The following is a 14,233-nucleotide window of genomic DNA, read 5'->3' as shown; positions in this document are numbered from 1 at the left end:
ACAAGACTCAAATTGTTTAGGTCCACTTGCATTATAATACTTGGACAACTGTAAATAGATTGAGTTAAGAAGGATTTTAAAATTATTATTATTATATTATTATTACAAATAATTTATATATATGTTTATTATATATAATTTTATTATTATTATCTTTTTATGAAAAGATCCAGGATTTAGTTGTTGTAGAATATGACAAGTTTATAGCTTCCAAATGCCCAGTAGAAATGGAGACAATTCAAGACAAGCAAGGAAATTTCCAAACAAAATACATGCTACCAACATACCTACAGATTGCATATGGGATTCCTACAGGACCCTGTCTTAACCACCATGGCACATGAATGGGATATTCTTTCATTTTGGAATGTGCAGACATTTATTTAATGTCTACATTAAATAAAGCAAGCATAAAATAATCTCACTAGCAAAGTTATGTACCAAAGGGAAAAGTGAAACCACAAAAAGCAGAACTACTTGTCATATGCTTGATCTTGGGTTAAAATATAATTTTAAAGAGATGTTAGCAAAGATTTTCTATAAAATGGGGTTGTTATATATTTTCAAATATTTCTGAATGGTGCCAACCAGAATTAAAAAAAAATTGCGATCATGTCTAAGGTGAAGTCACTATAAGGGTTCCATAATAATGAGACTTCAGTAGTCTTAGTCACTCATCAACAAAACACAACAAACCAGCAACTCTTATAAAAAAACTAATCACTTATAAATTTCATGGTAAGGGCTTAGAAAGGAAAAGAAAAAATTACGAGAGCTAACAAGAAGTCCTTGATCAAAGACCTTAGGAACCACCCATCTAGAAAACTATATAGATTAAAAAAGTAGGAATTCCATCCCGGACTTTTGAGGCTTATTGAAGTATTCTAAAGAAAGTATATTTTATGATCTGTACTCTTTAAATAGTAGAGGAACATCATCATCTCACGTTTCTTTTCAGAAAGGCATAGTATTATGTAGTTATGAAGCATGGATTTCTCTCTTACATATGCATAGGTAAAAATATCAGGAGAGATCAAAAAGAAAGGTGGGGACATAGCAGTGGAATAAAAAAGAAGTCTAAGTGCTGAAAACTTGTAATGGACTGAGAAGACAGATGGGAAAGTCTGGGAGCTGTGGTACTCCTCCCTTCCAGACTCATCCATCAGGCATAGTGGATACATAAGGACATTCACACAACTCAGAGGAGAGAACACCCGAAACTTAGTGGGCTTTAGGGCCCTAAAGATAAAATTTGGGGTAAATGGTAAAAACCTTCTGTAGAGAATACTGTTGCAGAGAACAGTAGTTCTGAGAACAGTACTGTTGCAGAGTACCCTGAGACAGGTTTGAGTATGACAGGAATGGAATGACAATACACTAAGGACCTAAAATTTTTAACTTTTAAAGAATTCTATTTATAGGTCTCTGCAAACTAATCAATTTACTCAGAAAATCCTTATGAAATCAAGTCTACACATATCGTTATTCTTATTTTATAGAGAGGAAGTCAGCAGAGGCAAGCTGAGCAATCTTCTCAAAGGCAGTGAGCTACTGACAGAAAGAGTGTTCTTAATCAGTTATAATAAAAATGTGAGCTCCAGGGCTTGTTCACAAGAAATGTCTTAGAGATCTGAGGCTGAAAAAGTCTTGATATAAGCAGTTACAAAAGGGGAAGTACAGAAATAGTCCAAGGGGAAAGAAAAGCAACATACACAAATTGAAGAGCAAATAACTGCCCAGCAAGGAGCTTAAAGAGCATACTTGTTGCAAGATTTCAACTATTTTATCTAAGAGACTGGCAATTTTAACCTACATGAAATGCTGTCTGAAATAATTATTCTGATTTCACAGTAATAATATAGAAGAGGGAAGAAAAAAGAAGGGGAGGGAAGCCAAAAAGTGAACTATCTAGCAGCAAAGAGAAAAGAGTATTGCCTGGCTCTTGGTTCTGAGTTCATCCTCGTGACCACGCTGTAGTTTGGAAAAATTCCAAACCCTGAGAAGTGGAATCAGAACAGGTAGGTTGAAACATTAGGAATGCTTAGCAACCCCTTTGTATTTTAACCTCGTCCTTACACTCCAAAAGAGAAAAATATCAGAGAAAGAAAGGAACTGAATTATGATTTAAGAAGAATGTAAACAGTAATTTGAAAACAAAGGGCAATGCAATTTGTTGCGTAGTCACACAACATTCCTCTTGCATTTGAAATGCACCAGCGGCAGTTCCACCCCTTTTGAAAGTACAGCCTGACATCTCAGCTGTTCAGCCTGAGCAGCTGCTGGAGCTACAAAGCCTTTTTTCCTCCTCTGCCAGGATGGATGTGATGATACAGGTTCCCAACCTGTCCAGGATCCTGTGTTTTTCTTTTCATCTTATCCTCATTCTGCTTCAACAGACTACTGCAGAACGAGAACTGAAGTTTGTGGTTGTAGTAAGTAGTTTTGTTCTCTATTTTGTTGTGGGGAATACAGGGAATTTTACATGTCTGTCGAATCAGACAAGGTGGGCAGCTGCTATGCCTATCTTCTAACCTAGAAATAACTACTACTGCCCTTTTGCTTACTGAGTTTAAAGACCTTAACTAAAGATGGATAAAAATGCCTCTAGTTATAAGAATTTTCATCTCCTAACCTCTAGTTATTATTTCAAGATATCTGAACAAGTTAGCTTTGTGGTAGATGCCTAGTGAATAGGAGTTAAGAGATGCAAAGTCTATGTTTGCCTATTCTTCCTTAATTTAGCTAACATTCCAATTCATAATCCAAGAACTGTTGATTATGGCCTACCTATTCTGTGCTTGGAAGCTGAACCTTATGATGTTATAGAAGTTACCATAAAAAAAAGTATTTTCCATTTCACAACAACTGAATTGTCACAGCAGTATACTCAGAAACAGAAATAGGCATTTTTATGTAGAGATTTGAGACACATGTTGCATTAACTGCAGTGAGGCTGAAAATTGACTGTAATAATTTTTTTGCTGGGCCATTTCTTATTTTAAAGTAACTAGATGATACTTCAATGTCCCTTTCCCCAATACCTCAGGAAGAAGAGAGATTAATTCAATGTAATACTTTGGGTTATGAAGGTTGAACAATAGTCCTTTTCATAGTTTTTTCTTTTTTCTTTTTTTTTTTTTTAATAAGAGGCACATTGATAAAGAATAGTTACATAGAATAGCCTAAAGTGATATTTTCTATACAAAGTTGAGGGGATTGGAATTTGCATTTACAAATAGGAAATTGAAGATCTTCTCCTTCCACCTTTCTCTATTTGAGACATGTGTACATACAGGTAACAGGCAGAAGTGCTGTGTCCAAAACATATCATCTGGCTCTAGATAAAGTATTTCATGTTTTGTTACCTACTGGCTGCACTATAGATGCATAACTTGGAGGGAGGCCAGAGTGCACAGGAAAAACCAGTCCTACTCCTGCTGACACAGCAGGGACTCAATGTTAATTCCAGTAACATTCTGTATATAGCAATATATTTAAATGTTGTTTCAATGATAACAAGAAGAACTGGACACACAGATGAAAACAGGCAGACAGTAAGCCTTGGAGAATTAACTCCTTGAAGGGAAAGAGACTTCTATTGAATTGCAGCTGTTACTGTGTTCTAATGAGGAATGGTTTTGCAGAAAGACTTACAGGAAATGTTCACCATTATGGAGATAGAGGCTTCCTTTCCAAGATCATCTGCTTACCATAACTATGAAGCCACTTACCAAAACACCTATTTATTTCTAGGGTAGCTTATCAAAATTAATAATAAAATAGGAGGTAAATTGCATTTAAACTGTCTTCCTTTTATCCCTGATACATTTGCTTAGGCTGACCAATCACCTAAAAAGTTACAATAGGATGAATCTTATCACAAAGTGCATCTTTTTTCTCAAAGCATGGCTTATGTGTGCTCAATTGAATTTTGCCTTCTGAACTCACTGAATTTTCAGGGGAGCAGAATTGCTAGCATAAATAAATAGGATAGGAATTGGCCCAGAACATATCACTTGTATAATGGGATATAATGAGGGTATGGCTACCGTCAAGGTAAGTCTAAAAGGCATCTTTCTGAGATAATTCAATAGCCATTCTCCAGCTGTACTCTGTGAGTCACTATGTTTTCACCAGAGAGTATTACTGCACTGTGAAAATTGTCAAAATGACTTTTTAAAACTTTCTTAGCAGAGCTGCACAATATAAAATACATCTGCATGGGAGAAAAAAAACAGATAAATGTGCCTTTTTGCTCACTTGTAGAACTGTGCTGTGCCTGGGAGGATGTCTCACTCTCTCCTCAGTTTCCAACTTTATGCGATTCCGTGCATTGTTTATTGGCCACAAGTCCTTTTGTCTGAAAAGCTCTAATTCAAGCCAAGTTATCAAAATGCTTTTTAAATTTTCTTTCTCACATGTAATCATTAGCCTTCACCATAATTCTTGTGCACTGAATTTAAACCAGATAGAAGAAAATAGGAAATATATAGGACAATCAGATAATTAAGTAGAAACGAAATACTGTTTTATTGCCTCTGCATAAAGAAGTCCTGACTTGTAGCTTCTGTCTCCACACATGCACTCATTTCACCTGTCATGCATGCAAAGAGATGTGGCTTCTGAGGTACTGTGATTTCATCTTTCTTCTTGTAAGTCAGGATAGAAAGTGTTTACTGAGCATCTTATCTCTGAGCATGATTTGTCTAATCAAGCCAAGCCATTTGAAACCTTGACTAAACATGCTCAGTATTTCTGCATCTACCATTTCCCTGAACTGACAGCATGATATTTCCACTTCACTCTTGTTTCTTCATTCCTATTGCTGGCTTCAAAGTAAGAAATCTTTTTGTTTGAAGCTGAGTCTGTCAATAAAATTGCCTGTAAGAAGCTCACTATTACTCAGAGACAGATAATTCACTGTAATTCATGGCATTTCTGAATGAATATGTTATGTATACTATACATGCTGTATTCTCAGCTCACCCTTTCCTCTGCAACAGTTTTTCTCCAACATGATTTTTCACCTGGCAACAATGGAAGCAAATGCTGGCCAAAGTCTCAGTCATGTGACCGTTTTGATCTGATGTGATCACCCTCCTAAAGTTGCAAAGAGTGACTGGGTGAACCCAGACACGAAATCAGGTTCAAGCAGTATCAGAGTTGAAAGAGAGGTACTGGATAACTGTGCACCTATTGCTTTTGAGAACTGAGGTAAAGTGCTTCAGAAAGGACTGCTAAAATGAACATCCCAAACAGGTCTGCTTGTGTATTTTCTCCTTGTGTATATTCTTGTGTATATTTTTGTGTATCTTCTCCTTGCCCTCCCTTCCTTCTTGATTTCTAATGTCTTTTCACCTTTTATGATACCTCCTTTCTCCTTTTCCCTCATTCTGCCATGTTCTGTGTCTTCTGAAAGGTCAGGAATGTAATCTGGAGGCTGGGAGTAATAAATGCTGCAGCACACCTATTTTTAGATTAATTTAAAGCATCAACTCCTTTTTAACAAAGTTGAAATTATAAGTGTTGAGAAGTACATATTGATGAGCAAGACAAGATTTGTAGGGATGCACTTTTTTTTCCTAACACTATCAGGTCTTCTAATGAAAAACATAAACTTCCAATATACAAGCTCCTATTAGAGTTTTAAATGTAAAAAAAAGTCTCCTAAAAGGTAGCAATGAGTGAACAAGTTAGTCTTTTAGGTTAGGTGTTTGTTCATAAGGTCATTGGTTCATTTGCAACTACAGCTAAAGCAAGGTCATTTCCAAAAGTAGCAAGCAAGAAGGAGGTTTGAGCACAAAAAAAAATCAGTAGCCTGAGAAGTTTCATCCTTCAATTCCTAAAAACAGGCTTTTGCTCTTAGAAGTATTTGTTTCTCCCTTGATACTTCCAACTTAGTGTTCATGTCATATTCATATGTCACTGTGAAATTAAGGTGAAGAAATATAAACAAGGAACTGAACTCATTCCTATTTTATGTGAACTAAAAGAAGCTGTGCTGCTTTTTGGAAGAGCAAACCCTCCACTGCTTCAATTTCCTAAGGTTACAAAGAAAGAAAATAATTTTCATTACATCTGCTTCCAAATATATTTGAATATCTTTTGATCTTGATCCCTTTTGCATGCTAGTCTCTGTTCAGGTAAAATGCTGCTCTGTTCTGGCTTATTGAAAGTTTTTAGGAGTTGACTGTTGTGACAGTAAAATACACACTGAGGGTTATGTCACACATGAAGTATAAATATCACAAAGCAGTATTTAAAATCTAACACATTTTCAGTAACTTTTCACTAGTAAAAAGGGCATATCTATCGGCCAAGTGTTGATCCATTTTTAAATATTGCCTAAAAAAATAGTCATTTAACATGTCAGTCAGTTTGAGCAACTGTCAGTTACTCCTAAAAATACTTCTCCGTGAAGTTGGATAATTTAACAAGAGGATGCAGCTACATTGAAATTGGGAATTTAACCTTCATTCTTGAACTCAGAAAAAAAAAAGGTGTGGGGCTTTTTTCCTGAAACGATGCAATTTCATGTTGACCAACATGTTGTTGATGATAATGAAAAACACTGCTTGGTTTGCTGCAAAATATTCATTTCAGGTTGGCCACATCTTCAGTGAAATTCAACTAGCAAAACAAAAAAATAATAAGCAGTATTCTAGATGGTTCTAATGGTAACATGTACTCTAGCAAACTTTGCTGTCTACTGTAGAAAACGAACAGAGGGAGAAATCCAATTATATTTGCCTTTAATGGACAGTATTTTCCATCTTTGAAGTACCTGCTCTGGCACAGGTTTGTGCGCTTCAGTACAGAAGGCTGATGGAAAGGGGGTATGCTGTAATTAAAACATTAAGCCACACTGCTGGTGTTTACTTTGAAAAATATAAACATGAAACACCTCCCAGTGGGAGTGGCAAACTAACTAGCCCATACAACCATCTCTGATGTTTGGGCAAGAATGATGTGGCTTAATGAGGCAGCAGAGAGTAATAATTATGAAAAAGTTATATACCACTGAGGTACTAGGGAATAAATGTCCTTTTATGAACAAATATACCGTGATTCTACATTGTCATTTTATTCTGCTAAATTGGGAATGAGTTTCGTTATGGGAACATAGACAAACAAAGGTAACTTTTGCAATAGTTGGGTCAGCATTCTGGAAGGTTGTCTGGAGCCCTATAAATGTGTATTCCAGCATTTCCTTTCAGATTTCCTGTCTAGATACCTAGCTATGAATGTAACCCCAGCACTAACATCTTTGGTGATTAATTTTATGTTCTAGGAGGAAGAATCATCGGGCTTACTTACTCATGCCCACTTAATTTCTATATAATTATACATATTTTTGAATGTAAAGAATGTACTCCAATCCTACTTGACTAGGTTTCTGCAGACTCTCTAATATTTTCATTTGAAAAATGGTACTGGAATATAATATATGCTTGACTTCTAGTTAGATAAGAAAGGAATGTTAATAGCATTAAACTAAGGGGGTTTTTATTGGTAATACTGTTAGGTTTTCCGACATGGTGACCGAACACCAATTGTAAACTTTCCAACTGATCTACACAAGGAAAGCGAATGGCCCCAGGGATTTGGACAACTCACCAAGGTATGTTGGCTTTCTTAGAAGAATTTATATATGCTAATAAAATAGGAAGTGGGAATATTTTTTTTATGCATCTCAAAAACATTAGCAAATCCCAAGTGCTGATAGTTGGTATTAGCGATACCCCATAATTCATAAACATTTTTGCAATGTTATTCATCCAGCTACTGTTAAACTGAAATCTTGTTCATCATAGCTTTACCTTCCTAAAAGCAAGAGCTTTTTGACAGTGTGCCTGCATTCAAGTTAATGGCAAGTTTAACTGCCATTTAATGTTGTACTCTCAACACTGATGAAGTTCTAGTGACCATTAAGCACTGGGTCCTATGAGAGGGTAAGAGAATGACACCAGCGCACCAGGTCAAGTGATGAGTCCACATCTCAGCACTGGACTGAAAACCACCATCTCACAAAATAAGGGAAGACTTGCAGGACCTAAGGTTGCTTCTGGGGACAGTATGTCTTCTAACAAGGCTTCTTGCAGTCCAGAGTTTCACTAGGATGCACTGAACCTACTTCTTGCTCTGGCATTTCAATATCGAGCCTTAGCTCTTTAACTGTATTTGACATATGAAGTTCTGGAGCAAAGAGAGGCCAATGCATTTCCTAATAACACTTTGTCATGATGCAGAAGCATGAAACAGAGACAGGTCAGCATTTAATGTTTGAAGGGAGACTTGAAAGATTTGTAAAATTAAGACACTCAGCACATTACTATCCTCAGGTACATAGCTTATGTAGTAAGAAGAAATAAATTTCTGCTTGGCATAGACTTTTTTCAGAGATTTTTGGTATTTTATTTCCTTTTTATTAACAGTAGAAAGAATGTACTTCTCTGACAGCTAAAAATTAAAAAGTTCATCTCAGGTTTTAGAACTGAATAACAGAAAAAACAGTGTGCAATCTAAGACAACTGCAGGCACACCAAGATAAAGAAGGAAGAACGTTCCTTCAAGCATGAAGTGTAAGCCACAAATTTATCAGGTTGATCAAACATCAGAGCAATGACAATGATGAATACTAGGTTGTCAGTCATCCTCTCTCAGCTGTCACTAAGTGACACACATTATCACTTAGCATCTACCGACTTACAGCACTGTGGAAATTGTATTTGTATAGAATCAGGTGTAGCACCTTTCTGTAGCAGATGCTGCAGTCTTAGCAATTCAGAACACATAATTTTTTCACAGATATAAATGAGTATTTCTGTTAAAAATGCTAGATCCTCTATATCATACACAGTTGTGCTGGTTTTGCCTGAAGAGAGTTAATTTTCCTCACAGTAGCTAGTATGGGGCTCTGTTTTGGATTTGTGCTGAAAACAGTGCTGATAACACAGGGATGTTTTTGTTAGTGCTGAGCAGGGCTTACACAGAGTGAAAGCCTTTTCTACTTGTACCACCCTCACAGTGAGTTTGGCTGGGGGTACATGAGAAGTTGGGAGGGTACACAGACAGGACAGCTGCCCCCCCAACCAATGGGATATTCCGTACCATATGGTGCCATGCTCAGCACATAAAGCTGGGGGAAGAAGAAGGAACAGGAGTAAACATTCAGTCTTATGGTGTCTGTCTTCCCAAGTCACTTTCCTGGAGGCTGAAGAGCTGTGTGTCCACAGCAAGCGGTCAATAAATTCCTTGTTTTGCTTTGCTTGCATGTGTGGCTTTTGCTTTGCATGTAAAACATCTTTACTTCAACCCTTGTGTTTTCTTACTTTTACTCTTCTGATTCTCTCCCTTATTTCACCACGGGGGAGTGAATGAGCAGCTGAGTGGTGCTTAGTTGCCAGCTGGGGTTAAACCACAGCAACCATACATTATACACTTAATGATTACTTAAAAACTGAAGGCACACACACGCATAGAAAAGAAAACAGGAAAGAAACTTCTACATTAAGATTCTCCAGTCACCTTAATCTAATAGTCACCTGTATGCTTGCCTCGCAGACTGGAATGCAGCAGCTGTTTGAACTCGGACAGTACATGCGGAAACGATATTCCACCTTCTTGAACAGCACATACAACCGGCAAGAGGTATATAGCAGAACTGCCTGGAGCACATTTCTCTGGCATAGCAGAACTATGGATTTATAAAAGCACATCATCACACTTATTTTATTAATGGAAAAATTAAGGTAATAGAAGAACATTTTTGGAAGTCAGACTTTTATGTCAAGGTTTAAACACAGACTAAAATCTAACTTTCAGCTCCTACATTCAGTTTGGGTCTCTCACAGTCAAATTTTCCTGAACTGAACAGCTCCACACCACCAAACGAACTGGGAATTTATACAGTGACTCCAAATTGTTCTACCCTGTTGAAAAATGAATGCCTATTCAGTCATGCAACGGGCCATGCTCACATACTTCATCCTGTAAAACAGAGGTCTAACAGTTCTTTGGATGTGCTTATCATACAGTACAGAGCCATTGCGGGGAAGATACCACTACCATTTTGGTCTATATATTAGGGAAGCATTGATGGGAAGGTATGAAAGACTATAACTTTGCCAAGCTTCCAAGAGAAGTTTATGATTTTAAGTGCCTTAACATTCCTGAGGTATAGCTGATAGATTATAGAATCACTTAGGTGGGAAAAGACCTTTATGATTATCAAGTCCAACTGTTAACCTAACACTGCTAAGTTCACCACTAAACTATGTCCCTGAGCACCATGTCCATATGTATCAATGTTCTTCTGAATATCAAAAGATGGAGAGCTTCCTTCTTTTAAATCATGCTTTCTTATTCTCTCAGTTCAATCTGAGGGTTAGATTCCAAATTAAAAGATGCCTTGGCAATTCCATTTATGAAACTGAAGTAAGGCCCCAGAAAGCTGAGTTATGGTTTCACTGTTTTGACTTTATGCAAAAACATAACACTGAAAACAAGAAGCCAGGATTCATGAGTTGGGTAAAATTTCCCAATTATTTTTATAGCTTCTATTTTATCTTTAACTCTTTGCCATTCTATCTTCAGTTTTACATCCAAAGTACAGATTATGATCGCACCATTATGAGTGCCCAGTCGTACCTTTCTGGCCTCTTTCCACCAACTACCAGCCAAATTTGGAACCCTGAGCTTCTCTGGCAGCCCATTCCAGTTCATATTTTTCAAAAATCAACAGAGCGGGTGAGTACTGGCTAGATGCTTCCTATAATGTCTTAAACTTTCACAGAAGCAAAAAAGAGAAAAAATGGAAATAGCAAAAAATATTTTCTATGCTTTTTGAGTTCAATCTAGTAGAAAATATCAAATGCAGCTACTGGCTGACAAGTATATGATAGGTCAATTGTAATAGCTACATGAAAGTCCTCCTTCTGTAGTTGCAGAATACCTCAACTGTCATACACACTACCATTTTCTTCAAAGCACATTTCTCTTGACCAGAACACTTTCGGACAGTATGCTAGGGAAGATGCCCTAAACCTTTCCAGGAAACAAATGCTTTTCTAAGCACCAATCCTCTCTTTGGCAAGTTTGTTTCATAGTTTATTCAAGGAATTGAATTTTATCCAGCCACTGTAACGACCTCACAATTATACCTTCCTATTCTAGCAGCACTTAGGCACTCTAATTCAAGAGAAGGGTCCTTTTATGCTCAGTACTATAGAAACGTTTAATTAAATCCTAGCACTTCTTTTGCATATCATAAGAGCAGATCCACCTGAATAATAGGTCCTATAGAAGTTTTACTTTACATAGCTCTCTCTGGCTGACTCATGTTTACATTTTAATTTCACTTGTTCTTGTGACAAGGAATGTGTAAGGAACAGTGTGTCCAACAAGGATGAAAAGCTATTGAATGTAATGACAGAAAGCCTAATTTTCTTCTGCGTTTGAGGACAGAATTTGACTTTAAGGAAATTTATACAAATCCCCTATTAAATAACTGCCTGTCACCAACATCAGAGAATAGACTCTGTCATCAGGAGGTGGCCACACCTGACTCCCTTTGGTATTCTTCCATTCTTTGAGACCATGCTTGAAAGCAGGTACAGAGTGAAAGGGTTTCCACAAACTGGATTAGGCACAATGTGATTCAGCTAGAAATTTAGCCCTGTTCCTCAACAGAAAAGAATGCTGTCACTGCCATTTAAATGCGGGACACCAGTGGAAGTTCTTTCACCAGAAGACCAGAAAAGCATCAAAGTGGTCAGGGCTTTGCCCAAACAATACCTCAAAACCCTTAGGGGAATCACAATGCAATGTAATGACCCGTTTGAAGAAGGCAAGCTCATTTGTAGGAGTCTCTAGTACCTCATTGTTTGTTGGGCTGCTCCGAGTGGGTATTGATGTTTCACTGAATCACACCTCTGCAGGAACTCAAATTCCTGTTATATATGCAAATCACCTGGAAAAAACATTGTTCCCTTGTTAAACCAAGCAGATGTTTGAAGGCATTTTCAAGCCCCAAGCAACACAAAGTGGGAAATTGAGGCCAAGTACAGTCTTGTAAAAAAAGGTAATCACAGTTTATTTTTAAGCCACTGAGATCTATCAAGACTTGACAGGCAACAGTACTGAGTAATGCTTAATGAAGTCAAAGGGAGTGGCTTAATTAATAACACCTAGAGAGGGATAATTAAGCCATGCCGCAAGAGAAACATTTGTTATTGTGTAATTAAACAACATTCCCCAGATTCATATTGCAACTTTGAGCCTTCATCCTCTAGTGTGCTGCTGTTACAGAAAAATTGTACTCTTGGAAATATGCCCAAGTGAAAACGGGCTAACGTCGGTGGCTATTGCAAACTTCACGTTGATTAACCAAAGAGAAAAGAGATGTGCAGTTTGTTAATGTTCACCTCAAGACAGAGTAAGCACTCTTGCACATACATAAGCCATAGATATGGAAGTTATTTTCTCCACTGTATATTAAGTCAGTTCCTTGACATGATTTGTATGGTTATAGGCTAATATTAGTGCTGGGTCAAAAATGCTCTAATGATGTGACATAAAGTGCTGAACCAGTACAAGCTTGTTCTGCTCAACATGACTTTTTACTGACACTTTATGCTGGATCAGGTATCATTTGTCTTTCTGTAATTGGTATAAACCATATTGGCTAGAGCACAGTGTTTGAAGAATGCAAGTATTTACACGTGGTTCAAATCAAATATGTACTATTAGATAACCCTGTAATGCATACACTTGGAGTTATTAAAAGTGAACCGTATCCCTAAATAAGAATAGAGCCATTAGGCTCATAGCTTTTTGAGATTTCAGGAGTACAATTTATTTGTCACCCTTGTTTGGAGTTCTGTCCACTAAGTGGTACTTAAAATGCTTACCATGATCCACTTATCTCCAGAGATGAGAGCAGAATGTGTAGATGCAAAAGCAATTCAGGTTCCAGGACCAGGTGGAGTCAAGTTGCATCTGGGGGGATTCAGAAATTAAGGAGGAAATGGTAGCCTGATCATGCACCCTGATCCAATCTCTTGCTAGACACACGTAATTGCTTTTTGCCAAAATAAGCTCAACTGACGGAAATCAAGCTATCCAAAGAAGTAGCCACTGAAAAGCCAAACTACCACAGTCCATTGCCTATGTTAACCAACTTCATGAATAAGGTAGCCAAGCAAACAATTAATGAGTAACTGTTGCACAGCCATGGATCTGTCTAACAAATATTACATCATCAATCTCAGCAACAGAAAAAAAAACAGAGGGGTGCTGATAATTTTAGAACTATTCTAACTTTTACTTTTCTGGTTTCAGAGGCTGAACTTTCCTCTGCCTGACTGTCCCCGTTTTGATAAACTTCAGAATGAAACACAAACATCCAGTGAATTTCAAAATAGAATACAACCATACATGGTAAGACAAAATAAAAAGAAAATAAGAAGGAAATAAAAAGTAAATGAGAAGAAGGAAAGTAAATAAGATTCAGAAATTATGGAATTGCATTGTTTCCTTTTGCTAAAACGCAAAAATATATTAAAAAAAAATAAAATCCCGAGGACTCTTACAATCAGAAATTTAGGCCAATAGGATCAAAAAGTATGTTTGATACGTTATATATTTCTCACACTTTTCTACATTAATCTTTTAAAATGTGAATTTAATATTAATTTTCTGAGACTACTTAGAATTCAATTATCTGCGAGGAAGAGAAATTTCTGGATGCAGCAATTTCTAATTTTACAGGGTAGCACAAAACTAATTCTAAAACATCTGAGAAATCTGAAACTTGGAAAGGTTTATGCTTTCCTGCTCTGACTTTCTGAAGTTAGCACTACAGCAGAGAACTAAAGCAAGCCTAACCAGGAGAACACTCTGATTTATGTAAATTTCTCTGCATGCATTTTGGATCCATCGCAAAACATTCTTCTGTTTTGGCCCTGACACAAATCTTCACAGTCAGAAATTCAAAGTTTTCCATTCCAGTGCTGCAGCAGGATATAGGTACATGGATGGTGTACTTGCCTCAAGCCTTACAGGGCTAACGAGCTCCATCTGCCCGGGGGGCTGGGAATCGAACCCGGGTCGCAGTGGTGAAAGTGCTGCACCCTAACCACTAGACCACCATCTAAGAGAAGGTCACTCTAAACAGACCTACATCCTGAGTACCTCACTGCCACTGTCCAAGCTTGCTCGGCCCCGGCAGATG

The 14,233-nt window shown here is 37.3% G+C and overlaps 1 protein-coding gene across 2 annotated transcripts in view; it reads left to right on the top strand.

Annotated features, from left to right (window-relative positions):
* Positions 1–1,945: 1,945 nt before the first annotated feature.
* The window catches only part of LOC108508879 (prostatic acid phosphatase-like), a 20,287-nt gene continuing 7,999 nt past the window's right edge, over positions 1,946–14,233 (top strand). The window contains exons 1-6 of one of the 2 annotated variants that reach the window (XM_017838022.1): positions 1,946–2,018; positions 2,315–2,432; positions 7,526–7,621; positions 9,565–9,651; positions 10,597–10,749; positions 13,342–13,440. In XM_017838022.1, the coding sequence (XP_017693511.1) occupies positions 2,316–2,432; positions 7,526–7,621; positions 9,565–9,651; positions 10,597–10,749; positions 13,342–13,440 (552 nt within the window). In that variant the 5' untranslated portion in view covers positions 1,946–2,018; position 2,315. Of the gene's footprint in view, positions 2,019–2,221; positions 2,433–7,525; positions 7,622–9,564; positions 9,652–10,596; positions 10,750–13,341; positions 13,441–14,233 lie in introns of those variants that run through there. The other variant, XM_017838021.1, reaches the window with a different exon arrangement.

This window comes from Lepidothrix coronata, unplaced genomic scaffold, assembly GCF_001604755.1.
Source record: "Lepidothrix coronata isolate B3197 unplaced genomic scaffold, Lepidothrix_coronata-1.0 Scaffold321, whole genome shotgun sequence".
NCBI lineage: Eukaryota > Metazoa > Chordata > Aves > Passeriformes > Pipridae > Lepidothrix > Lepidothrix coronata.
Note: the sequence above shows the minus strand (reverse complement) of the source record. Positions and strands in the feature narration are given on the sequence as shown.